The sequence below is a fragment of the Sus scrofa genome, chromosome 10 (assembly GCF_000003025.6).
Source record: "Sus scrofa isolate TJ Tabasco breed Duroc chromosome 10, Sscrofa11.1, whole genome shotgun sequence".
Lineage (NCBI taxonomy): Eukaryota > Metazoa > Chordata > Mammalia > Artiodactyla > Suidae > Sus > Sus scrofa.
This window is the reverse complement of record NC_010452.4, coordinates 45,344,065-45,370,924: the sequence shown is the minus strand read 5'-3', so window position 1 is coordinate 45,370,924 and position 26,860 is coordinate 45,344,065. Positions and strand designations below refer to the sequence as shown.

At 43.4% G+C, this 26,860-nt stretch overlaps 3 protein-coding genes across 4 annotated transcripts in view; 1 reads left to right on the top strand and 2 right to left on the bottom strand.

The window, feature by feature from the left end:
- The window catches only part of PTER (phosphotriesterase related), a 71,780-nt gene extending 69,370 nt beyond the window's left edge, over positions 1 to 2,410 (top strand). Inside the window, exon 5 of one of the 2 annotated variants that reach the window (XM_021064040.1) lies at positions 1,147 to 2,410. In XM_021064040.1, the coding sequence (XP_020919699.1) occupies positions 1,147 to 1,357 (211 nt within the window). In that variant the 3' untranslated portion in view covers positions 1,358 to 2,410. 2 annotated transcript variants of the gene reach the window in all.
- RSU1 (Ras suppressor protein 1) overlaps positions 1 to 26,860 on the bottom strand; it is a 413,060-nt gene that overhangs the window by 121,149 nt on the left and 265,051 nt on the right. The gene's annotated exons all lie outside the window — the stretch shown is intronic.
- Positions 2,024 to 13,678, bottom strand: C1QL3 (complement C1q like 3). Its single transcript, XM_003130733.6, has 2 exons — positions 10,678 to 13,678; positions 2,024 to 4,813 (listed from the first exon to the last, which is right to left on the bottom strand). The coding sequence occupies exons 1-2, from the start codon at positions 11,263 to 11,265 to the stop codon at positions 4,634 to 4,636; spliced, it is 768 nt and encodes a 255-aa protein (XP_003130781.1). The 5' UTR covers positions 11,266 to 13,678; the 3' UTR covers positions 2,024 to 4,633.

The following is a 26,860-nucleotide window of genomic DNA, read 5'->3' as shown; positions in this document are numbered from 1 at the left end:
ATGCTTTTCTTGTCGAACATTTTTTGGGTCAAGACAACTACATCAAAAGACCCGTGGGTTTTAAAGGGACTCAGGTGAGGGACTGTACTTGACCTTTTAAAATGACCATCTAGCTCACTGTATGCCCTTCATTTTCAAACCAACTGATTTTATTCTCAACATTACTTGTGCAAAGATTCCTTTTGTTTCCCCATTTTAATCACAAAGCGTCATTGATTTTATTTGCTCGAAAAAAAGAGACAGAGAGATCTGAAAAATGGGCCCACGAAGAGAGCTGCCTACAAATCCAGAATAAAGTTATTTCATAAAATGCTCAAGTGGCCAATTATTCAAATAGGCACATCCTCTTGGAAGCTTTCTTGAATGCAGTATTGCCAGGCATCTTCATAAATATCTCAGGCTAGGTTAGCAGATGCAAACTATTCCATTTACAATGGATAAGCAATGAGGTCCTACTGTGTAGCACAGGGAACTCTATCCAGTCTCTTGGGATAGAACATGATAGAAGATAATATGAGAAAAAAATATGTATATGTATGTATATGATGGGATCACTTTGCTGTACAGCAGAAATTGACACAACACTGTAAATCAACTATAATTTAAAAAAAAATTTTTTTTAATAACCCAGGCTAGAAATACCTGACATAGGATCATGAAATAGGATCATGTTCCTACCTGGATATGGTAATATCTTTTCATCACCATCCAGGGTTTATTAAGAGTCTTTTGGAGGAGTTCCATTGTGGCTCAACAGGTTAAGAACTGACACGGTCTCCTCGAGGATGTAGGTTTGATCCCTGCTCTCATCTAGTAGGTCAAGGATCCGGCGTTGCCACAAGCTGCGGCATAGGTTGCAGAGGTGGTTCAGATCTGGTCTTGCCATGGCTGTGGTATAGGCTGGCAGCTGCAGCTTCTATTCGAGCCCTAGCCTGGGAACGTCCATGTGCTGCAGGTATGACCCTAAAAAAAAATAAAATAAATAAAATAAAATACAAACAAGAAAAGGGTCTCCCAGGACACGTGCCACAGTGGAAAACAATATGCCTAGGACAACATGATAGGTTTATGAGTAAGATGCTTAAAGCGCTCTTAAAATTGTACCTGTGCAACCAATGCCATATAATGAGTTAAGCTTTTTCACAGGGTGCGTCTTCTGGTGGCCGAGGGCTATGAAGATCGGATTCTGATGGCTCATGACATACATACGAAACACCGGCTGACAAAATATGGAGGTCATGGCTACTCACATATACTCACCAACATTGTTCCTAAAATGTTGCTTAGAGGTATAACTCAGGACGCACTTGATAAGATACTGATAGAGAACCCTAAGCAGTGGCTAACTTTCAAATAGAATGGTTGTTAGAAATTCACACCTTGAGGAGAAAGCTTGCAGGGGAACGTACATACGTACAGAGATTGCAAACCCGCTGTAAGATGTTCATCAGAGCTACATACAACTAATGACAGAGCACTTCCTTTTGATGAGAATTAGAAGAGTTTTGCATTAGGAGAGTTACGCCTTCTCAGAAACTGGCTGGCTATTACATCTTTGGTAGATTCCTGAGCCTAATAGAACCCTATTGTTTTTCCTTTACAAAATAAATACAAAACTACTCGTTGCCAAACAATGATTTACAGCCCATATCCCCTTAGTGGAGTTTGGCGTTCCTTTTGTTTTCTTAATCTATCAAGAGCACTACTTGAGAAAATTTAAAGTGTTTCTAGTTAAATTACCCCCTTCTGGAGCAATCTAATGTTTCTTGTAATATTGATGATTCTACTAATTATCCTGCTGTTCTTTAATTAATGCTTAATGAGTAATATGGCACTTTAAAATAGCTTCTGCAACAAGGGAAGTTAAATTTTGAGACTTTTTTTTCAAAGGATACTGAATACCCTTACTGATTCACAATGGGAACAATCTTGTGGAAGGTTAATCATATGCTGTTCGTCTATTTATGGAGATTTATAATAAATCAGTTTTGTTGCCTGTGGCTTTTCGGTATCCAGTTTTCCTATAAATTTTATTGTGTTTTGAAATATTTGTATAAGGGAATATGAACACATATCATAGTACTCAATATAAAAATTCAATCATAAAAGTCAAAATATATTACATAATATAGTTTAATGAATCATTACATTTATAATAACAAAGGCCACAATTTCATTAATTAATAATATATAATGCAAAAAAAAAAGAGAACTGTTTGCCTTATATATAGTCTCTTTACCTTTTATCTGTCTTTCCTTGGACTCAAACAGAGAAAACAATGCTTATTTATCTGAAGAAAAGGTCAGATCTATTAGCAATGACAGTCTGATTCGAGAGCCGACTCTTTAAAAGGTACCCAGCCCTGATGTTTCATGTAAATAAAGCCTTTTTTGAAACTCTGAGTTAAAACTCTTAGTTGATGTGTTTTGCTGTTTATAAACTAACCTTTTGGCTGAATCCTTCACGACGCTATTTGCTACTTTTTTAAAAAAAAAACAATTCCCCACTGCTAATTCCTCTTTGATAAATATATATTGTTCTGTTGAAATAAAATCCATCGCAACTCTTATCTTACATATGAGAAAAGCTAAATAGAATCAATCATTATTCTTGGTGAACAAGCTAAGTGTTTTTCATCATATAAATCATGAGAATTACTCAGACCAAGGCATTTGAGAAACCAACCAAACGGCACCTTCAGATATAGGAACATGGGACGTAACTCTTTTGGAAAGTTGAGGTTTGCTAAATAAAGATACTTCTGTGGATCAACGATGATGAAGCTTTCTGTGTATTAGAACAGAAAGTACCCAAGAGGGATGAGCCAGGAGAATACGCTAATTCCTTTAAATGAAAAAATGCAAATGTCCTTCACCAGTGTAACAGGCAGATTTTGAAATCTCTGGTTGTTGAAATCTACTTGTCAAAGAGTTTTAAAAGGCAAGTGACAATGGAACAGATTTTGTCATTGTGATAGCGGAAGTTGATACTTAGGATCTTTAGACCTACATTTTTAAATCTTTTTCTAAGATTAAAGACATGGCTTTTGGCAGTGTACTTGAACCAGAGGGGAAGATGTGCACTGCTCTCAAAATCTACTTTGCGGTCAGCCTTAGTCCACCCGAGAAAAAAGAAAAAATGGACCACTCAAGTGCACGTGATTCATAAACATTGCTAAGGACAGCCACGTTGTCTCTGCAGTCCTAACACTAACAGTCAGCCACAGAAGGCAAGGAAAGTATTGATTGGCATATGGTAATAAGGACGCCATGGGCTTAATTTACAGACATGTGACTCATGGGGCATTTTTTAACCTAATAAAATGCAATCTTCTGGTTGACTCTTAAAAGAGAAGTCCTTTAAATTATTTTGCTACTCCATCTATTTCTGTTTTCCAAAATATATTTCCATCCAAAATAAGTCAAATCATTTGTGTACGTTCGTGTGTGCCTCCATGTACATCTTTAAAAACTAAAATTTGGGGAACTATACAGCCACTGTGCCTATGGTCTGAAGCCATTATATATATTATATTTCATCTAATGTATATATATGTACATGTACATATATATGTAGCAGGTATTTGTATAAAATATATACACTTTGTTGTCAGACTGGCTATATGTGAAATTGTTCATTTTGAGATCACGTCAGGCCATGACTTGTGGTAACAACACAAAGGCCTTACTCAGTGTCCCCTTAGTGACGCATGCGGCGGAGTAAATTAAACAGATGTGCATTGGGTTATGAAAAATCTTTTGTTCCAAGGAAGGCGGAAGCCTCAGTCCGATTTCACCCCAAAGAAGAAATTTCTCTGACTTTCCAAGGCAACCTAAATGCATTCTACTGACAAACAGAACACGAGGGATTTTCTAAATACCACACATAACTACACATTTTCACACGCAGAGGGTAATCCTATGATACAATTTCCATCTCTGTTTTTAAAAACTATCACCTGAAAAGAGAGAGAAGAAAACACCAAAGAGAAAGAAAATGTGAAAAAAAAAAAAATTTGATCACAGGCTTGGGAATTCCCTCCAATCCAGAAAATTCCAGGTTAAGGCTTGAAAGTTGAATCACTCCCAGGTCCATAGCTCTCAAGTTAACAAGAGTACAAGGCAAACAATTTCTTTGGGGACAAAGCAGCATGATTTCAATGAGACCTTCTCCTGCAGGGTGAAAATCATTCTGCCCTACACTATGCATGGATTCCAAGTATCCTAATAAGCAGATTAACTCACAAGAACCAAAGCTGACATATGGATCAAAGCGGCAAGATCACAGTACACCAAAGTATCATATATATTGAAGAAATAATTCAGCATCTTAGATTTTTCTATAAAAATCTGTGATCTATATAGGACTTCATTCACACGGACACTAACAATAAGGAGTATTTGCTTTGGCGGTAGTGGATCACACATCTGCTTATCTTGCTTTTAATATATATATATTATTTTTTACATAATGTTTCTGAGTATACAGATGTGAGTCAGGTAGCTTTTGAATTCCCCACATATACACAACTGAGGTGCCCTGCGTCTGGCATCCCCTGATCCTCGATTCACGGACGAGAGCCATACGCATCCAGTGTCCGAACTCAGAACAGTAAGCTTAGTTTTTGCAGGATCAGTCCGCATAGATAATAAATCCAGAAAATGTGCTGTATTTGTTGTTGTTTCCTCCATGGGCTTTCCCGCCATCTAATTTGATGTAGACTTCATCTCCCGGCTCTAAATGAAGAACCACACTATTACTGGCATAGTCGTAATTCTGATCAGCATCTTGGGCAATGGCACTGGCACGCACCTATGTGAAACAGAGAAAACATTAGAATTTCTAAAAGAGAATTCCTGGGTTTTCTTTTTCCTTTTTTTTTTTTTTTTTTCCCCTGCCATTCACACAGCATCATAAGCAGACTGGCTGCCATAGCACAGAATTTAACACAGGGAAGTCCATCCACCTTGGCCTTGAGGCTTTATGAGGACATCTTTATAACAACTTCAACTACGTTATTGGAAAAGAGAAAACAAAGCTTTTAGGGAGGGTCATTCTAGCAGTCTTTTTTTTTTTTTTAATATACTATACGTTGTAAACAATGCATACCAATCTCTAGTCTTCCTAAATCACTACTTTTTCTAATTCCTGTATCTCTATGCCCGATCACTTCCTAAAATGGTAATTTTTTGCATTTTGATTTAAGCCAAGCAGCCATATTCTAACCAGCGGTTTATGAGTACAGAAGATTAACCCAAACTTCAGTGGGTCCTCAGAATTATTAGAAAACTGAGATCCACAGCATGTAAAAGACTTAAATACCACTTCTCCTCTAACTCTACTAGACAGGAAGACCAAAAAAAGAAGTAATCCTTTTGATTTGGGGCTTTCAAGATCTAATTCAAGGAAAACCCCCTCTACCGGAAGCTTAAACTCATTCAAACATCTTTGGTTCAAAAGTTTGCAGAGTTTTTTCTGTTTCTGTCCTCTTATCACTAATTGTGATGTGTGCACTCAGATAAATTATTTAATTTCAACATGTCTAAAAGTTACAGAAGGAACTACATTTCCATGATTGGAAGGCTTTAAAATGTCGAGATTTTTGGAGTGATCTTTCTGAATACCCTTTTATATTTATGTGATTCTAAATATGTAGTTTGCTTTGAGGACGCTTATAATCCACTCAGGCTGAGCCTGTGATCTCATTAGTGAGCTGACAGACATTTGCAAACAGTCCAATTGCCTATCATCTCAAGTAATATGGACATTCTGTCACATCCTCAACTCAAATTAGGCTTCATATTCATTTAGCTCTATTTTGCCTCTGCCTTAGAAAAAAAATTTTCAATAGGCAGACTTGCCCTTGATTTATTTCAGTGAAACATCTACTTGGTGGCTTGTTTCTATTCCACTGTAATGATATTTCCCTGAATAACACAGCCAGTGATTTAGTGGTTTTGTAAACCTGCACTATGTAATAATGCATGACTTGGGGTGCAATATGCTGGATTTTATCACTTGGCAAAACGAGGGAAATGAGACTGAAGCCAGGAATTTCCATGCCTTTCTTTCAAAATTTAAATGATGGATTTTCAAATTAAATTTTCATGTGGCATGTTCTCACATTAATGCTGAAATGGTAAAAAAGGAGAAGGCTCTTTGACATTGCTGAACTTGTAAAGTAATATGAGAGGTAGTTTGAAAATTTCTTTCTGGATATCGTATAGCAAAAGGAGAAAAGGGCTTAAAAGATGTAGAATTGCTTAACACTGTGCTGACACTAATATAATGAAAGCGATATACCATGTAATTATGCTCAGAAGCACTACCTCTAACATATACACCAATTTAGTGAGGTGATCTCTTTTGATCATTAAGTAATAACACAATTTAATGTCATAATGTTTCCTAGGAGTGGGATGTTTTGATTCATTCACGTCATCTAGTCATTAATTCCTAGGGCAAAAAAATCTACAAGGAGGAAAGAGCTGATTTTTTTCCTGATATGACCTGGTTTTTTTTTAATATGTGGATTTTTAATGGGTGAGAAAAAATTAAAATACAAAATGGTAATTAGCCACATCAGTAATACAGCACTTAATTATCAATCCATAATAAGCATCTCACCTATTATTAATAACCAGACACATTTTTATTTAGTGTTTTTGGTATTTAGCATTAAGTTCTACGGGTATTGTGTTTTAACGTTGTTTTCTACATGAGGGTTTTTGGAAACTGGGATTCATTAAAATCACTAGATTTAGAGACAATAATCCTTATGTGTGTGTGTATGTGTGTGTGTGTGTGTGTGTGTGTGTAGTTCAGTTTTTATTCTATAGGATATAACCACAAACCCATGTAAATGTGATCATTTTTATTCCGTAGGTGTTACCACCAAAACCTGCAAATGCATGAGTGTGAGCCCACAGACTGGAAGGCTACCCTCATGGTTTTCACTTCCTTTGTTGGATAAAGCCAGAATGATTGCTTTTTAATGAAAGTGATTCTCTAAGATTTTAACCTCTACTGTACCGTAAGGCTCTCCCAATTATATTCCTGCCATGCTCCAGGATACCTCACATGATTTTAGTATGCCTGCTTACCTGGTCATACTCTAAAGGTATAATGGGACTTGAAATTTCAAGCTCCAGTAGCCAGCCCAGCAACTTCCAACAATTCTTCCTTTAAGCCATCAAACTATTGAAGAAGGTAATGCTTCCACCCTGGAGGCTATTTTCAGGTTCCTAAATGTACACTGATTTCAGCATTTTCTCTGGCAACATGATGTATCTTTTCCTTGGCCCGATACACCCATTTCTACCTAAATGCCCTCTTCTATCTTTTCATCTTATCAGTTAACTATTTAGATTCTGCTGATCTTTAGAGATGTTTCACAGCCCCTAAAAAGGTAATTAATTTGACATTTCATCAATCTTGCTAATAAATGAACACCAGCCCACAAACTGTCCGTGGTCTCCGATATATCTGATATAGCTCATGTTCACTGGTGCCATAACTAATAAATTCTTAGAGTAGAAAGTGGCCTTTAATTATTTTATAGTTCTAATCTCAAGCCAGTTTTAGTTTCTATTAGAGGGGCTTATTGGAGTGGTATTATAGTGATTGGATTCAAAGAGCAATATTTTTTATTCAGGCTTCCGGACAAAAGTATGCACACATTTAAAAAATATTTCCCATCTCTATGTAAAGCTATTTGAATCCAACTTTTCCCTTCGGTACGCACTGTCATCAGCTTTTAACACATGGTAAGATTAAATTTAGGTTGACGGTTTCATGGGGAATATGAGAACCAAGGTCCTTTTAAGTGCTGTGTTTGTGAGGAGGTAAGAGGTTGTGTTGCCTAAGCATTATCTTATTAGTAAGGGTTTATCATTAGAGACAATATTTATGGTAACATTTGCTAATTTAATTAATCACTACTGATGTTCTCCTAATTTCATTTTCATTGTGCTTCTGTGGAATCATAAACAAAAGGTTAAGTGGCGCATCAGGTTAATTTACTGGCCTTTGATGTTTCCATCTGTGATACTGCATCCAACACAAAGCATAAATAAAATGGTGCTCGGATGGTTACGGTCCAGAGGCATTCCTCTATCCTAGAGCGAACTGCATTTTTAGTTGAATTTTTTGGTGCTTCTCAAATCCACTTAATCCATAGAACATTACACTGACATGCATCTCTGAGTTTCTGTTTTATGAAAACAAATTAGGTCAGCTCAGAGGGGGGAACTGCCATTGAAGGGGTGATCAGACAAGAGCCAAAATGAAAATCAAAGATAAATTCTTTATTTAATATTAACTAAAAAAAAAATATGGTATAAGATTTTTCTTTTGCCACTGCCTGCAGACTAGACTTAACAAAACAGTTCTATTTTAGAGATGAAATTCCTTAAGAGTAATATTGTAATAACCATTTTACCAAAGAGTCCTGTGCTGAACTCAAAAACATATTTGCTTGTTACTGTGTTTATTTTTTTTCTGAATTACTTGTTGCTCACCTTTTGGAGAAGGAGCAGCTTAATAATGCCAATGGAAAGCATTACATTATAAGGTTGGCTGCTTTGCCTTTTCTTTTCTTTTTTTTTCCTGATCCTCACAGAATGAACATTCAAGGATGCTACAATGAAGCACACTACACTCCAAACAATGAAATAATTTTTAGAAACAAAATGCACATACAGTACCTATATAGAACCGTTTTCTGCGAATCTAGACATTGCCCCAGCACCAACATTTGTACGCATTTAAATGCACTGTTTCCTGGCTTGCCATGCAATGGCCATTTCCAGATACTTAAAGATGTGTGTTTTTAATACAGTGGCTGATAAAACTTGAACCTTATTCCATTTGAATTAATACTCCTAAAAACAATCTCTTCAGCCTGATAGTATGTGCCAGACCTAACCTTTAAGTAAGAAGACAGCCAATCTGTAAATAAATGGGTGCCTCATCCCTGCCTGCTGAGGGGCTGTTCTTGAACCACTTTGTTAAGGGTGACACAATGGCTCTATTTTGGTACCATGAGTCATGCTCTTTTTAGCCATTTACCTATAACTATCCCACTGCTCTGTGAATAATTTTTATTTATCTTACTATTATTTTCCTGCATAATAACTAGAATAAACAACCCTGTCAGTGCCTCCTGGTGGCCGTTTTTTCCTCTTTTTGTTCCATCTGACCTTAGGGTCCCTTAAGATAATTACTTCTGAATTCCTTTGGAAGTGAGGGGTGGGAGGAAGGGGAAGGACAGGATATTTGGTCCTTTCTCTTATACATTTAGGAATATTTGGCTTTCCCTTTGGAAGAATTCGGACACTGAAGGAGGTCTTTGGAATCAATCCTGCTTTAATGTTGCTTAATAGAACCCTGGGTTATACAGCTCAAAACATGTGAATTCAAAGAGGGAGTGATCTGAAGCTGGATAGCCCTTATCAAGTCAAAACTGGCCATGGCAGGGGCGAGGATCGCTCCCTGTGCGGGGGGGGGGGGGGGACCCCTGTGCCACCCCAAAGGCAAAGTTAAAGCCCAAGAACTGAGCCCAGACTGCCTGCTGCAAGGCCTCTGCCAGCGGCTGCTGATTAAGCACGTGCAGAGGGTCTGATTACACTTTTAGGTAGTTACAAATATTATTTTCCTCTCCTAAGCCAACAGACACTTCGGTTTTGCAATGACCGTGAATTTCTCTAGCAAATGGCAAAGTGGCTCTTGCGGCATCTCGGATGGCTCAGCTCAAGAGAACAAGTCCTCTGGCAGAGGGATAATCTGAGACTGTTTCTCAGCCAAGGCCAAGGCCACTGCCGCTAGTGAGCAAAAGGCTGGGCTGGAAAGACCCTCACGCAGGCGCCCTGGGGCTCCCTGGCAGTGAGGCCCACAGTCCAGGGTCTGGGCTCGGCGTCTGGACCTCCAGACCTCCCGCCTGTACGCCCTCCTGCTGCAGCCAGTGGAGTCTGGGTTCCGTGTTTGGGCGCGTGTTTTACAGCACGAACCCATGAGTCTCTCAACTTTTGCTTTTGTTGTCAGTACTCATTACCTCTTCCCCTTCAGCTGAAATCTAAACCGGAGTTTGCACCTCGAATCTGACTGTATGTGAGTTTCCCTGATCTGGGGTGCCGAAAGGGCCTTGCGACCGCTGGTTCCGAGGTCCTGCCTCAGCAGCTTGGGAAGCGCCCCGCTCAGAGTGATCCTTCGCGCCCCTTCTTTCTCCCTTGGGCCCCGGTCTTTCTCCCCCGGGTTTGTCATCCTGGCACGCCCACTTCTGGCTCCCCCAGCCCTCCCGGTTCGGGCAAAGCCTGGCAGTGACCCCTCACTGCTGAAGATTCCGCAGCTGGAGGCCCGATTTCTGCTCCGGGGCTCCCCGCGGTGCACAAGCTGTCCAGGTGACCAAACTCCCTATTTCCCGCCCCTCGAAGGTCGAGCGCACCAAGTGTAGGTCCCAAGCTCGGGAACCACCCTCTCCCGGCCTCCAGGCGCTCTCTGGCGTAGGACCCCCGCCTCTCAAGGGTGGAACGGAGTCCCCCAGCACTTGCGGCTCTCGGCAGCGGAGCTGCCGCGCCCTTCTTCCGCGGGCTCCCACCCCCGTTTCCGGGGTCTCCTCCCTCTCGCCAGTACCTTCCCGCTCTCCCTCCCCGCCCTCCCCGCTGCCTGCCCGCACTCACCTGGTTGTTTTTGCAGAGATCAGCCCACATGCTGGTGCCATCCCCTCCGCGCATCAGGACGTGGTAGGTGAAGAAGTAGATGCCCGGGATGGAGCAGGTGAACTTGCCCGTGGTGGGATCGTAGTGGTTACCGAGGTTGGTGACCACGTCGTCGAACTTGAGCACCTCGTAGCCTTCGTGCTGCCGCTTGAGGCCGGCGTAGAAGGCGATCTTGGGCACCGTGCTGTAGGTGGCGGCGCTGATGGCCCCGGCCGCGTTCAGGCCGGGCGCCCCGGGCGGGCCCGGCAGGCCTTGGCGGCCGGGCTCGCCCTTCTCGCCCGGGGGGCCCACGGGGCCCGGCGGCCCGGGCTCACCGGGGGGCCCCCGTGGGCCCGCCTTCCCCGGCCTGCCGGCCTCGCCTTTGGGGCCCTGGATGAAGGTGGGCAGGGACTGCATGAGGCCGCGGTCGGGCGTGGCGGCCGTACTGGGCGCCTTGGTGCCCCCGTAAGGGTCGCAGACCATGCGGCAGGTGCCCAGCATCTCGTAGTGCGCCGACGTGCCGGCCGAGCTCACCAGCACCGGGATGAGGATGACCAGCAGCAGCACCATCACCACCCCCAGCGCCCCGGCGGCGATCAGGCGCCTCCTGCTGCCCACCAGCCGGCTCAGCGCGGGGCGATCCTCTTGTCTGCTTTTGGACAAAATTTTGAAGGTTGGGCGGGGACCTCCTCAGAGCCGAAAACAACCCCCTGCGAACCCCAAGTCCCCTGGGCGGGCGGGCGCCGGCCGCTCCTCGCCTGCTCTCGCTCCCCCCGCTGAGGCTGCGGCTGGGGAGGGAGCTCGGACGCCAAGTGACTTGAGCAGAAGTCCCGAGCTGGGGGTGGGGGCGGGGGAGGGGTGCGCTGGGCGCCCTCTCGCCTCCCGCGAGCCCCTTCGCACCTGTGGCTGCCGCGGGCGCCGGCGCGGCCACCCGGAGGGCAGAGCAGCCGCCGCCTCTCGCGCTCGCCGGGGCCGCTCACACTTTTATGCCGCCGCCGCCTGCGATCGACTTTTCCGTTTTTGCCGACTGCGCCAGTTCGCACCAACTTTCCGTCTGAAGTTGCCTTTTTCTGCCTCTTCTTTCGCTCGCTGGGATCGCCCTTCTCCTGCCTTTTTTTTTTTTTTTTTTCCTCCTCCTTGGCAACCACCAGAACTCTAATAGATGCGCACCCCCAAAACCCCGCACCGGCCGCACGAGCTCAGACCAGGCGCCCCCCGGGTGCGCAGAGCAGTGGCGCTGGGCACCGGCGGCTCGGCGAAGCTCCGGGCTGGAGCGGAGGAGCTGGCGAGCAGCGGCGAGCGCCTCACGGCCGGGAGCCGAGCGAGAGAGAGACTGAAGGCAGAATTCTGCCTGGGTACCACCTGCCAGGAGAAGAGGAGGCTGACAAACGCGCGCCGGAGCAATTTATAGGCACCCAAGGCGCAGAGGAAGGGGAGCCGCTTTGGCATCTCATTGCGGCATCTGCTCTGCTCATCCCACTCAAAGAGAGTTTGGCATTACTCTGACAATGTGGGATTTTTTTTTTTTTTTTCTCGGCCTCTCTCTTTTTTTTTTTTCCCCTCTCTGCACATGGATGAACAGTGAGATTTTGAATTTTCCCTTGCTGAACCCAGGCGATGGCAGCGCTTTCGCTGGACATATTGGCGTGGGGGGGAGGAGAGACAGATGTGCAGAAGCCTTCAGAACTCCAGGGTCACACCTAAGCTCCCCATTTCCCCACAGCCTCCAGCCCGAGTTGGAGGGTGGAGTTGAAGGTTGAAAGGAGGGTGGCTGGGCTGACAATATTTCTCTAATGGCTCACCCACAGCGTTTTCAGGTGCTCTTTCGAAATGCCACTTTTCACATAAGGAGGGCCCTTTAGAATTTTCCAGATGGCAGATGTGATTTTTTTTTTTTAACCTTCCAAAATGAAATAAGATGTTACCCAGAGAACAGTAAGGTGCTTCGAAAAGCCAAAGGACATTTCTCAATGATTTAAAATGAACATGCCCGTCGCATGAAGGAGAGGTAGGGGTGGTGCTTTCTACAAACTGATCAGTGTATGCAGGTTTGCAATTCTAGCAACAGTTCAGGAGATTGAGCCATTGGACCTACGTTCCATTTACTGAAAGGGCTATGAAAAATAATCCCTTGTCAAGATGTCTTCAAAAGTCATCAGATAAAGCAACCAGCAGTGTTCGAAAAGTACTGGGCAAGGCCTTTGCCTAAGATAGGGAAAGAGTCCTGTAAGCTTCAAAGTACATTTTCATTTTCTGTGTGAGCCTTGGGGGAGGGGGGGGGGAAAGGGTCAAAATATGAAAAAGAAGAGCCCCCACTTGCAGTGGCGAGCAGGAGAAGGAACAGCCTGGATTTATAATATTAATGGAAAGTTCCCAAAGTAGACATTAGGCAAGTTATCCCACCAACAAATACAGAAGACACACAAGAACAGCTTTAAATAAACAAGCAGAATTGATTTGTAAATCATACTTTTGCATTCAGGAGCAATGGATGTCAATCAAACGTGGGTGACATTTGCTTGTCAATACAGGGATGATGGCTGGGAAGCTGGTGACTTATTACATCAGGGCGAGAATTGAAATGAGAAGCAGAAACAAATAAGACTACAAGGCAAGCCAACAATAACCTCCCAGTGTGGCACAGGGGCCTGTGATCTGATCTGTGGGCTCCTGGCACTAAGAGACATCTCTCTGTGCCTTCTACCTGCCCCCATTCCACACCACCAGTTCAGTCCTTTCTCTCCTCCTTCTCTGTTTCAGAACAAAATAAGGTCAAAGGAGGAAGCAGAAGGAAACAAAGATTCATTGATTCTTTTAAGAGAAATGTCAGCAGCTCATCAGGTCTTTCCTGGGAGAACCAACACTGAGACCCCTGGTAGGTGGGGGCCGGGGTGGGGGTGCTCTCAGCCCAGCCCAGGTCACCACCTTACTCTCCGTCCTCCTCTGATTGTCTCTGCTCTGCTTTTTTTTTTTTTTTTCCTTCTGCTTTATAGGCTCGCACCTGCAGCATGTGGAAGTAGCCTAGGGGTCCAATCAGAGCTGCAGCTGCCGGCCTACACCACAACCACAGCAACACCAGATCCAAGCCTTGTCTGTGACCTATGCCGCAGCTTGTGGCAAGGCCGGATCCTTAACCCCCTGAGTGAGTGAGGCCAGGGATCAAACCCTCGCCCACATGGATACTAGCAGGGTTTGTAACCCCCTGAGCGGGAACTCCCCAGAGCCTCTGCTCTTGCTACTAGCAAACAGTCCTTCTCACTTCTCAAACCTTTAACTCTTTGGAGGGGAGTGATTTTATAAATATGTGCCTTTTTCTTGGGCACAATGACACATATATTTCACACTACTTTTGTTCACATAAGTGGACTTCTTTTCATACGTTAAAGTAGAAAACCCATACCAAGTTCTCTCCTGGCTGCAATACCTATTTTCCTAACATCTCTTCGGGGTTGCTTCTCAAAGTCACCTTTCTTTGGAAGGACAAAACGGTAATGCGTGATGTCAGCAGTGGGGAGTCAGGTATTAATAAAATAAAGCTCTCCCCTGATAAAATCATCAAACATCATAAGACTTTATTGCTAAGGAGGTTGAATGGAGGATCAAAGGAATGTTTTTTAAAGGTAGAATTGCATTTATAAATTCTCATCAAAAACCTTAAGATACATAGAGTTCTCCCATTGAAGAAGGCCCATCTCATGGAGGAATCCATCAAGGAGGAAATAGAAGAGTTGGAATGGGCCCTAGAAAGCTAGCTTCTACCTGCTCACCTGGCAGATGGTGAGGCAGAGACCCAGTCACAAGTAGAAGCAGGGTCACCCGATGTGCCTACAGGTGGACCTACCTCTATGCTGTAGTACCAATATGTTCTGGCCCCACCCTAGGCGTTCCTCCTTCTACTTTCCCTTCTGCCAAAGCAAGAGCTTGGTTTCACAAGTTCTGCTGAGATGTGGAGTGGTACCCAATAGCCATCCTTCGTAAGGAGATATCATCTTCTAGATCACATGACTGACCCCAGTCATTCCATTGAGTACACAAACCCAGGCAGGGCGTGGACTTTTGGCTTTTTAGACGAGCAAGTTTACATGATCTGTCTCCTTCCCTTTCTCTAGAAATGTTCCATCATGCACTTTGGAAAAAAAAAATTGTTTTTCCCAAGATTTTCAGGGATGACTGAGTAGTAGATGAATTCATGACTGGTTACTGCCACTTTCCTACTGCTTGAATTTCTCAGAAGGTTCTCTGGAAAGTTACTCACGCTTCAGCCCTTATTCTGACAGTTTGAATAAACCATCTGATATGGCACATTACTCATCATCTTTACATGTATATAATAATAGAAAATGTGTCAATTAAAAAAAATATTTGGTTCTTTGCAGTCCTCATCAGAGAACCAAGCTTTCTCTCAGATTCAGTATTAGTTTGAGAAGCAGGCCCCAGAATCCAATTTTCACAGCAATTCCCAATCATTGCTCAAGAAATCACTAGGTTTCATATTCTCCTTCTTCCGGCACCTGGGCCTTTGGGGCCCTTCGGTGATATGGGCAAATACAGAAAGCCATGATCTGGGTTGGATGACTTGGATAATGACTCTGTGATTTTTCACCTTTCCCCGTCTCATTTCTTTTCTTTTCTTGTGGGGGGAATGCATATGGAGGTTCCCAGGCTAAGGGTCAAATCAGAGCTGTAACGGCTGGCCTACACCACAACCACAGCAACACAGGATCCGAGCCTCACCTGCGACCTACACCATAGCTCCCAGCAACGCCAGATCCTTAACCCACTGAGCAGAGCTGGGGATCGAATCTGCATCCGCATGGATACCAGTCAGATTGTTTCCACTGAGCCACAACGGGAACTCCTCCCCCCTCCCACTTCTGCTTCTCTCTCGGAACTGAGCGCATCCTAAACACACAACTCCTACACAGGCGTGCACGGCCATCCATTAATCTTCACTGCGCACCCACTGGCAGCAGAGCCTTACAGTGGGCTCTTCTGCGATATTTAGTCATGAGGATGATTTCTAAATCCAGCAGCATTTAAACAGAAATAGCATTTCTTATAATAGGAAAAAAAAAAAAAACATAATGAATTCACAAACCCAAGGGCTATCTAAAGAAAGAGACATAAAAAATGTAAAGAAAAAAAAATTGGGACTGGATCCACTATTGATCTTTAATTTCTGGGTCTCCAAACTGTATCAGAGAAGTATAGCTTTCCAGCCAGAGAGGGTCTGCTTGGAGTTCTGAAGGGAAGCTTGGGAATCATGAGGAATCTTGGGAAGCTTAGGGTCTTAACTCAAATCTTAGTTTCCTCCTTCAGTAGCTAGGGAAGTTCCTGGTAATTCTTCCTGAGGCTTAATTTCCTCTTCTGTGAAATACCTAAATCGTAGGAGTGTTGGGAAGATTAAGTGAGTTTTTGCATATATACAATGCTACTTGATGCATAAGGAGAGCCGGGTAAACGTCAGCTTTCATCGTAGTATATTGTAGGTCCACTGGGTAGTGTGTGTGTGCGTGTCTATGAGTTGGGTGGTAGGGCACAAAGCTCAGGAAAGGAAGTTACAGCTCAAGAGTCAGACTTCAGACAAATGGCATCAAATGAGCAATAAGTATGACAGACTTAGACAAAACTCGAAAGCACACATAAGTTCTGCAGGAGTGGAGCCTTCTCTATTCCAAAACAACCCACGACAGAACTTAAAACAAGGGGCACTTTACTTTTCTCCAGAGCAAGAAAACCAAGTGTGATCATGCCTCTGAATGCACTGCAGTTTGCCAGACTAACGTTTCAGATTTAAAAACCTAGTCCAATGCATTAGCACATGCTTTTTGTCCTCTGGAAAGTTCTCCAAATCCCAAGTGGCAAGCGTACTTAAAAACTGCTGAGGTCGTTCTTCAGGACCTGATCCTCTGGATGGGGATTAACAGAGCAAACATACCAGCAAGGGCAGCTTTGCACAGGCAGCCAGAAGAGCAGCCACTCTGCCGGAGACCTGAGGCATAACCACAGTCAGGAGAGAATGCTCAACACACAACGCTCCATAGAAGATAGTGAGCTGAACAGCTAGCGTGGCAGATCTACTGTCAGAAAATTATCGAATAGCCAGATGGAGACGGTACCCAGCACATTATGTAAGATTCCATTACGATAAATGGCTCCAAGTTGGTCTGGAAGTCTTGCTGTATCATTCAATGGAAGGGTGAAATCTCTGGTGTGGATATGATATTCTCTGCATGCCTGCCACGGAGCAAATGTTTGGTCTCTATGATCTCACTTGATAGGGAACTGAAGGGGAAAGTTACGAAGAGTGAGATCTAAGAGACTGGCAAGTCCTCCTAAGCTTTGCTCATGATAACTCGGTCATACGAAGTCAATGGAAGAATTCAAGAAACTAAAAGCAGCGGCCATGAGACTTAGAGGAACCTGACCAGCCGAAAAGGTTGAGAACTTGTGCAGCAGACAGATCAACTGGACAGGCAGCCATAAGAACTGGGGTAGCCTTACTGTTTTGTTTTTAAAAATCATTATGCATTCTGAGAGGGGAGGTTACAGAGAGTTCCCAAGGCAACCAGACCCTGCCAAGAGCAGCCGATATTCTAGAAACCAGCTCTAAGAGTAACCAGGCTGGGGAGGCATGAACATCAGGTGAGGGTGCCCTGGCCCCACTCCGCACTCCCACCCCTCCCAGAGCACCTAACCTTCAAATGTGAGCAGTATGTCCTTTGAATAAATACTGTGTCCTTTGAGTTTTATAGGTGAATAGACATATCGTTTTTTCCTAATGCAGGCACTCTCTTGGGATAGTCTTCAACGATGTAGAAACAGATATTATTTGAAACCATAATCCTAAAAATAGTGACAGTAGTTTAGATTTGTATTAAGCTGGAAGGAAGAAAAAACAATAACAAAATTCACCTATCCTCGGTCGTTTTAATTTCAATACAACGAGCTGTATACATCACAGTTTCCCATTGAAAGGACTTGCAGTGACTCCTAATTCAGTTAATTACTTTATCTTTGGCTCTGGCAAGAGGAAAAAGTTAGCAAGAGTGATCCCACCTTTTTTTTTTTTTTTTTTTTTTTTTTTTGTCTTTTTGCCTTTTCTAGTGCCGCTCCCGCAGCAAACCCGCAACCTCATGGTTCCTAGTCAGATTCGTTAACCATTTCGCCATGACGGGAACCTGAGTTGATCCTACTTAGACCAGGGTTTGTGGTTTTCTTTTTCCCCCATAGCTCAAGATACGAGTGATCACCCTTCGGCTTGTCAGTATTCACAAAGGTTCTCTGGTTTCACTCAGGCCCTTCTCACACACACCAGCAGGCAGGAGGATTCTGAGTGTGATGCTGTTAGTCATTCTGGGTGTTTGTGCCTTTTATGGCTTGCGGCTGCCTTGCTGGGATGATTCCAACAAGCCGGCAACTTCCCAGAGCCAGGAACAGAGAAAAAAGTGTTCATGTTATTACCAGTTGCTGCTTTTGTGAATTTTTTTTTTTTTTTTTTTTTTTTTTTTTTTGTCTTTTTAGGGCCGCACCATGGCATATGGAGGTTCCCAGGCTAGGGTCCAATTGGAGCTATAGCCGCCAGCCTACACCACAGCCACAGCAAGGTGGGATCCAAGCTGTGTCTGTGACCTACACCACAGTTCACAGCAATGCTGGATCCTTCACCCACTGAGCGAGGCCAGGAATTGAACCTGCATCCTCATGGATGCTGGTTGAGCTCATTAACCACTGAGGCATGACAGGAACACCTGCTTTTGTGAATTTTTGGTAAACCTTGGTGAAAGAAGACTTTAAAGTATTGGCTAAATTAGAGGGATTAACTTACCATGTCTATTATCCAAGAGCTGGCATCCTGTAATGATATTTGTATATCTATAGAATTCCAATTCATATAAAATTGGCTTATACATATATTATCCTAATACATATAAATATACTGTATATGATTGTATATATGTGTGTGTGTATATATATATATATATGTGATTTCTTTCATATTTACTCTTAAGGATTTATTTTTGTGAGTGGGCAGAAGGTTTGCTGTTGTCGTTATTATTGTTTGTTTTTTGGCTGCAGCATGCAGCAGCTTGATGTGGGATCTTAGTTCCCAGACCAGGGACTGATCCCAGGCTGCAGCAGTGAAGGCACCAAATCCTAGCCACTAGACCACCAGGAAACTCCCCACAAAGGTCTTCATGGCCAGATATGGACCAGCCATGGTAGTTTCTCTCTGTCGAAAGCCCCAGAATATGATTTCGGCACCCAGCATGCATGAACATTTGTTCTCGCATTACATGGACCGCTAGTTGCCCCTCTTTGCCATTTCCCTAGGGGGTGAGAGTAGCATCCACATGCTGCTTTTTTACAAAGGCCTTGGGCAGAAAAGAGGAAAAAAATTAAGAGCTAATTAGAAGGAATTTGAGGAGACGTGTGGTTTTCAGAGAAAATCATACATGAGGTCTAAACTATGCAATTAACTTTTTGCTCAGAATTTCAGAACAAGCTCAGAAGTCCCAAATCGAATGTTTTATCTAGTATTTGACGGCCCTCCTTAGAAGGAATTCTCTGGTTAAGTCGATTCTATTATCTTGTCATTGATGTGTTCAGTTTAATTCCATTTAATTTAATTTAAAACGTGCAAAAAGAGAACCAGACTCAGCTGTCCCTTTCCACCCCCTCCGGTCTCTCCTGTCTCCAAACCGTCTCACACACGGTGTTTGCAGTCACCTTCCTCTGCACCTGCTGAAGCCCCCACGCCAAAGCCACCTCTGTCATCCCTCTGCCAGTATGTCCTCCGCACCCTCCCACCCCCTCCACTGCATCGTTCTTCCCCTTCCTCCCCAGCTTGATGACTTTCATTCCTCCTACAGCACTAACCTCATTCTACTTTGCGATGGGCCCTTGACCTTTCTTCTGTGACCTAGAGAAACACTGTATCTTTCACCTTTGCCCTCCCATTCCACCCCTACTCCCACCCACGCACACTAAAGATGTGTTTATACCAGGGCCTCAACACCCGTTTGTTTGTTTTATTTTGTCTTTTTAGGGCTGCACCCATGGCATACAGAGGTTCTCAGGCTAAGGGTACAATCGGAGCTGTAGCTGCCAGCCTACGCCACAGCCACAGCAATGCTAGATCCAAGCAGTGTCTGCAACCTACACCACAGCTCACAGCAACACCAGATCCTTAACTCACTAGGTGAGGCCAGGGATTGAACCTGCGTCCTCACGGATGCGAGTCAGATTCGTTTCCACTGAGCCACGATGGGAACCCCGAAATACCCGTTTGTTGATCTGAATTGCTGAATTGGGAATAAGCAGCATGGTTTTCAAAAGAACTTTTCAAGTTATCAAAAATCTCGTTGAATTGAACAAGCTTAGGGTGAAAATTAGACACTTCCAAGGAAAATGAAAAGTTTCATTTCCAGTGAAAACACTTTAAACTGCCCAAAATGTTCCATTAAGAACCAGATTAGTATCAGGAGTTCCACTTGTGGCTCAGGGGGTTAAGAATCCGACTTAGTGTCCGTAAGGATGCAGGTTCGATCCCTGGCTACACTCAGTGGCTTAAGGATTTGATGTTGCAGCAAATTGTGGTGTAGGTCACAGATGTGGCTGGGATCCTATGCGGCTGTGGTATAAGCCTGCAGGTGCAGCTCAGATTCAACCCCTAACCAGAGAACTTCCATATGCTGCAGGTGTGGCCCTAATAAGAAAAAGAAAAAGAACCAGATTAGTATTAATTATCATCAAGAAGTAACAACAAGAGTTCCCGTCGTGGCGCAGTGGTTAACGAATCTGACTAGGAACCATGAGGTGGCAGGTTTGATCCCTGGCCTTGCTCAGTGGGTTAAGGATCCGACACTGCCGTGAGCTGTGGTGTAGGTTGCAGACACGGCTCGGATCCCCTGTTACTGTGGCTCTGGCGTAGGCCGATGGCTACAGCTCCAATTAGACCCCTAGCCTGGGAACCTCCATATGCCATGGGTGTGGCCCTAAAAAAAAGACAAAAAGACAAAAAAAAAGAAGAAGAAGTAACGATAAGAACTGAGAAGTTACTTGTACACAAGTTGGGGTTTTGAAACATATCAGGGCCTTGGATGTCAGACGTAATACGTGTTCACTCTGCGGGAAGTGATGCTGGTATCAGATTCACTAATATTTAGGACCAACCCCAATAGTTTAAAAACACTATTAGAGGAGTTCCCTGGTGGCGCAATGGGTTAAGGATCCAGCAGTATTACTGCTGTGACTCTAGTCACTGATGTGGCATGAGTTGGATCCCTGGCCCACGGAACTCCCACAAGTTGTGGGCGAGACCAAAAAAAAAATTTAAAAAAAAGAAGAAGTAAAATAAAAACACTATTAGATTTATTCAACCATCATATTTTCAAAACACCTCACACCATGTAAATAGTGAGAGTGAAAATTCTCCTGTGATTACTGAAGGGGAATATGCATTCCCCAGGCATTTTCGTCTCAGAAGATGGCCATATGAACCACTCACACCAAATGCTTCAGTGGATCTCCTATGGGGTTCACCTCCTTATTACTTTAAGATGTGTTGAAGTTTTCTGTCTATTCCTTGTTTGCTGTCAAGAAATGGGGACAATATATTTCTTTTAAAATACAGGACAATCATATTAATTCTTTTAAACTTCCCCTATTTCCAAAGAGGTATTTGAAGTTTCTGAAAAGGGAAAAAAAAAAAAAGATATATAAAAGAGTGCCTTTAAAACAAAAATAAAGAGTTCCCTGGTGGCCTAATGGTTAAAGGACCTGGTATTGCCAATGCTGTGGCATAGATTGTGGCTGCGGCTCAGGATTCAATCCTGGCCCAGGAACTTCCATATGCCCCAAGTGTGGCCATAAAGGTTTGGTTTTTTTTTTTGAAGCGAGGGGTCTGAAAAAAAATTATAGATGACAGCCCAAGGCAGTTTATAGAATATAAAGAAATAATCCCCAAAGAAGAACCAAAGCAGCCCAAGTCTAATTCAGCTTACTAACCCTAGAACATCTTGAAATTCATTCAGAGAAAGCTGACATGTTGAATAAGAGACAAATACTCCTCCAAGAAAATACATAGTTAGCAAGAACAGAATGAATGGGAGAAAGAACAGAGAGGAGTTGAAACCAGAAGAGGTGATGACTTATTTTCAAATAAAAATCAAAAGTGCAGCAAATGCTATCCCTGGAGTGACAAAACTCAGCGAAAACAAATGCAAATAAATTCCACATTTCTGTTTCCTTTTAGTGTGTAATTTGAAAAGATCAGTCAAATGTGATTAGCTAGAGAGAGGAAAAAAAAAAGTTAAACCATTTGGCAGATTTGCTCCCAAGTCATGACAATATTTTGACCTGTGCATTATGACAGATATAAAAGTGTTACTTGTATTATAAAAACACAACTTTGAGCAGATAGGATGTTAACTGAATCCCACCTAAATCTCTATTTTTGTAAACAGAAAGCGACGGCATATACTACTTGGTAATGAGATTCATAAACCCTAGGAACTACCCATATCAAAAATTAACAATGGTATGCGCCCCTGTGAATTGCAAGCACTGATCTATTTAACTGCAAATGAAAAAAAAAATCACTTCTCTCTCTTCACATTCAACTGGTTGCTTAGAAGTAAGCATATTGATTTCAACCCCTGTAACTCCTTAGTTTAGCCTATAGTAAGCATTGGATATTTACTCATAATCTCTAAAATATGGACAAGCGTATGCAAGGTAAAAGCACTCCAGGACTCCTGAGACAGCCAATGAATTTTCTGAGGATTTTGAGCATGCAGCGTAGTGTGAATTTTAATGATTTTCAGCTCCTCTTAGCTCCACACACACATACAGGAATATGTATTGGGCAATGCAAATGAATTGAAATGGGTTCAGTGGATGGTAATGCCATCCCAGAGCTGAGTGCTTTACTACCCGGGCTCCGAAACCACTCAGAAGGTAGCACTCTCCCAGTAGCCAAAGATAAAAGGCAAACTACTCTTACAAAGCCATAAACAGTACATAATACAAAGGGGGAAAATAAATACTCTTCCATGACACAAAAGGGAATGGAGCCAGGGAGATAAAAATGCAGGAATTAAGTACAGGTGGTTTAAAGGAGTAAAGAAGAATCTGAATGAGAGAGAAAAAGGACTTGGTTTTCTTTCTTGGAGGGAGGGCTTTACCCACCAAGCTTTTCTTAGAAGAACTCAACGTTTCAAATATGGCAGCGCATTAAAATTTTGCACTCATTTTTGGTCATGGAAAGCTCTGAAGAGATGTGAGCATTTCTAAAGAACTGGAAGCCCTTGGAAATGACAATTGCAGTATTTATCAGTGCTACTAGAAATAAGGACTAGGGAAGAATCAGGGGAAAAGTGGAGATTCACCATACAAGTGTCTGCCCTTGCCTTGGACCAACTTAAAAATCTGTTGATAGGCTTAGCGCTCTGGCCATGATGTGATAAACTGTGGTCCCTCGTATTCATCAGGAACTTGATAGCTGGGTGTGGGCAACTCCAAATTAAAATCTCCCCTGCTTCGTTAGCCAGGAGATTCATTTTTGCTGTCATCCACTCAATACACTCCTCCCTTTGTTTCCTGATTATTAATTTTCGACTCATTAGTGATTTAATTTTTTAACTACAACCGCAATTATTTTAAGGACTCATGCGTGTAACATTTTTTAATTTAAAGTAAGGGCGAGTTCGGTCTAAATGGAGCTCTCTGAAATGAAGTGGCCTCTTTATGGTAGAGAGCATATTTTAGAGGGGTTTGAAGTCTTTGTGTGGAATTTAGCTGCAATGATAGAGCTCTGTGTTACAGGATGATTGGGGATATATATATATATATGAGATGACTTAAATAAAACATACAAGATTCAAGCTGGAAAACTCTTTTTGAGTGAACTCTTCATGAAAATGGAAAATTACAGGATTTTCCTCACTAACATAACATGTTGGGCTTTGGCACAATGTCATCACAGCTGAACTTGGCAATAAGAGCTGGTTAAAGTAAATGAGACGGTTGCTTTGGAAGGGAGGGCCTTCAATTTGAAGGCTCTTTGTTTTCTATCATTTTTCCTACTGATGAAGCCACGGAAGAATAAAAGCATTGACTTCAGGTTGTGAAAGGAAAGGGCAAAGACTCGGTGAAATCAGCCTATTTTCAGTTCTCAAATTATTCAGTTTTGTATAAAACAAGTTTTCTTTAAGGGACTGGATTTTTTTTTTTTTTTTTTTAATGGCTGCATCCCAGGAAGTTCCCAGGCTAGGGGTCAAATTGGAGCTATAGCTGCTGGCCTACACCACAGATCCTTAACCCACTGAGCGAGGCCAGGGATCAAACCCACATCCTCATGGACACTAGGTGGGTTCATTACCACCAGGGTCACAACAGGAACTCCTCCTGGATTTATTTTGAACAAAACATATTCTATTCCCTTTTACCACTCCCATAGAATCTACACCAGCACCTGGGCACCAAGTGAATCTTCAATAATTGTCAAAATAGGTAAAGAGAACTATCTTCTCTGCTGCTTATGCCCAAAGAAGAGTCAAGATCACAGCCTATACAATGCTTACCTCACAATGGAAGGTGCTGGATCAACCACAAAAGAGGTACTTTATCTAGAGCACTGACTGAGGTTCTGGCCCCATTCATGCTGACCCCTTACCTCCCAGAATCGAGGGGAAGAAACCTGAGTGAATATCACCTGACCGTTTTGTTCTTCAGGAGTCCCTCTGCCACCTCTTTGCCATCCACGTTTGGCTGAGAAGAGCCTGGTCTCAAAACGGGCCATTCTGATTCTTCTCTTTCCTGATTTTTGAGATGGAGAATAGAGAGACACGGGAACTGGAAGTTCCTGTTGTGGTTCAGTGGGTTAAGAACTGGACGTAGTCTCTGTGAGAATGAGGGTTTGATCCCTGGCCTCGCTCTGTAGGTTAAGGATCCAACGTCGCCACAAGCTGTGGTCACCAATGCAGCTCGGATCCCGCGTTGCTGTGGCTGTGGTGTAGGCCTGCAGCTGTAGCTCTGATTTGACTCCTAGCCTGGGAACCTCCATATGTCTCAGGTGCGGCCATATAAAGAAAAAGAAAAAGACATGGGAAGTGACAGGTGCATGGAAGAGAGGCCCACGAAGACCTACTGCAGACCTTGCTAGAGCCGCACTTGGTTCTTTCAACTGTCCTGATCCTGTGGGACAGTTCATACCTTCCAATAAGGTCCACCACCACGTTCCTATCCACCCCCTCTCTTTTTTAAAACCTATTCTACCTAGAATGGAATTATGTCCCTCGCACCGGAAAGAACGCTAACCAATACAACCTGGTTCAGGCTTTCAGGGAGGGTTAAGCTTTCGTCTGTGCCCGTGCTCTCTGAGCAAAGTTTCCATGATGATAGGAAGGTTTTATCCAAGTGCTGCCCGAGGAGGCAGGACCCACGCATAGGCAACGACTGAGCATCTCGAGGGTGGCTCGTGCCACAGGGAAACTAACTTTTTAATTCCCCTTAAGTAAGTTTAAATAACCACAGGTGACTGGCACCTAGGGCTTGGGTGGACCAATATGATGAAAATGATAGGAATCCCTTTTTTCTGTGTAAGGACAGAACAAGAGAAATGGATTTAACTAAAGCAATGAGGCTACACATTGGCCATGAGCAAAACCTGAGAAAAAGAGGATCCAAGAAGGCCCCTGGAACTCTCTGGTGTACTCAGAGGTGGCTGCCAGAAGAGAAGGGTGTATCAGCTTGCTAGGTACCATCACAGAGTATCACAGATTGGGAGGCAGGGAGAAGGGGGGGGTTATTGTCTCCCAGTCCTAGAAAATGGGAGTCCAAGATCGAGGTGGCCACAGGGTTGGTTTTTGCCTGAAGCCAATCTCCTTGGCTTGGAGATGCCATCGTCGTCCCCTTGTGTGCTCATGTGGTCTTCCCACTGCATGTGTCTGAGCCCTAATCTCCTCTTCTTATAAGGACACCAGTCAGACTGGAATAGGGCCTACCACACATATGGCCTTATCCTAATGAGGTCAGGGATCAAACTTGAGCAGCCACAGCAGTGACCATGTCAGGTCCTGGAGGTCCCCAAGGAACTCCTTCATCACCTCTTGAAAGGCCTTATCTCCAAATACAGTCACATGCTGAGGTACGAAGGTTTGAGACTCTGACTAAAGGATGTGGGGGGAACACAAATCCGTCAGGAACTTAGCATCTAGGTGTGCCCAGAGACAAAGGAACATTGAAAGTTCCATCATTAGCATGGCCAGGAAATTTTCATCCCCTGAGATCAGAGACCTAGTTGGCATTTCCCATCCAAGTGTGGAGAAGCATTTTCTGCATTTTAATTGCAGCAGCAGATGAACTACAGACACAGGCATAGCTCTGCCCTAGACTACCATTTCCAGGGAGTTTAATGAGTACGACTTATTTCATGTAACTAGGAGATCTGAATGTCAATTTTGTCTCAGTCGATCCTTCTTTTGAAATTACCTCTCATTTTCAATGTTTCTGCCTCCAATTGCAATCAAAAGCAGGTCTCTATGACCATATACCGGGACCCTCACAATAGCTCCCTGTGCCATCTAGCCTCCCGCTGGCCTGGTTCTTGTTCACTGTACGTACCAAGTTTAGATTTTTCTTCCCCAGAGACAGTGTGCATTGTTCTTCCCATTTCTTGGAACGTTCAAAGGACTCTCAGCCCAGCTGTCTCAAGAGAAATCCTAAATTCCTAATTTCATGCTAAGTGCATGCTTATGACTTTTAATTTATATTGCCACCAAAAAACAAAAAACAAACAAACCAACAACAACCCAAAAAGCACCTCTTTTGAATCCCCACAGATCAATTTCTTCAACCTTCTGCTCACATATATCATACGCATTTCCAAGCCCAGGGCCTTGCTTACTCCATCTGAAATCTCTACAAAAGCCTTGGCTCTCAAGAGACTTCTTACCCATTAAAAGAAAATTTACATTGGGAATTCCCATTGTGGCTCAGCGGTAATGAACCTGACTAGCATCCATGAGGTTGTGGGTCCATCCCTGGCCTCATTCAGTGGGTTAAGGATCTGGTGTTGCTGTGAGCTGTGGTGTAGGTCGCAGACACAGCTCAGATCTGGTGTTGTGGCTGTGGTGTAGGCCGGCAGCTACAGCTCAGATTC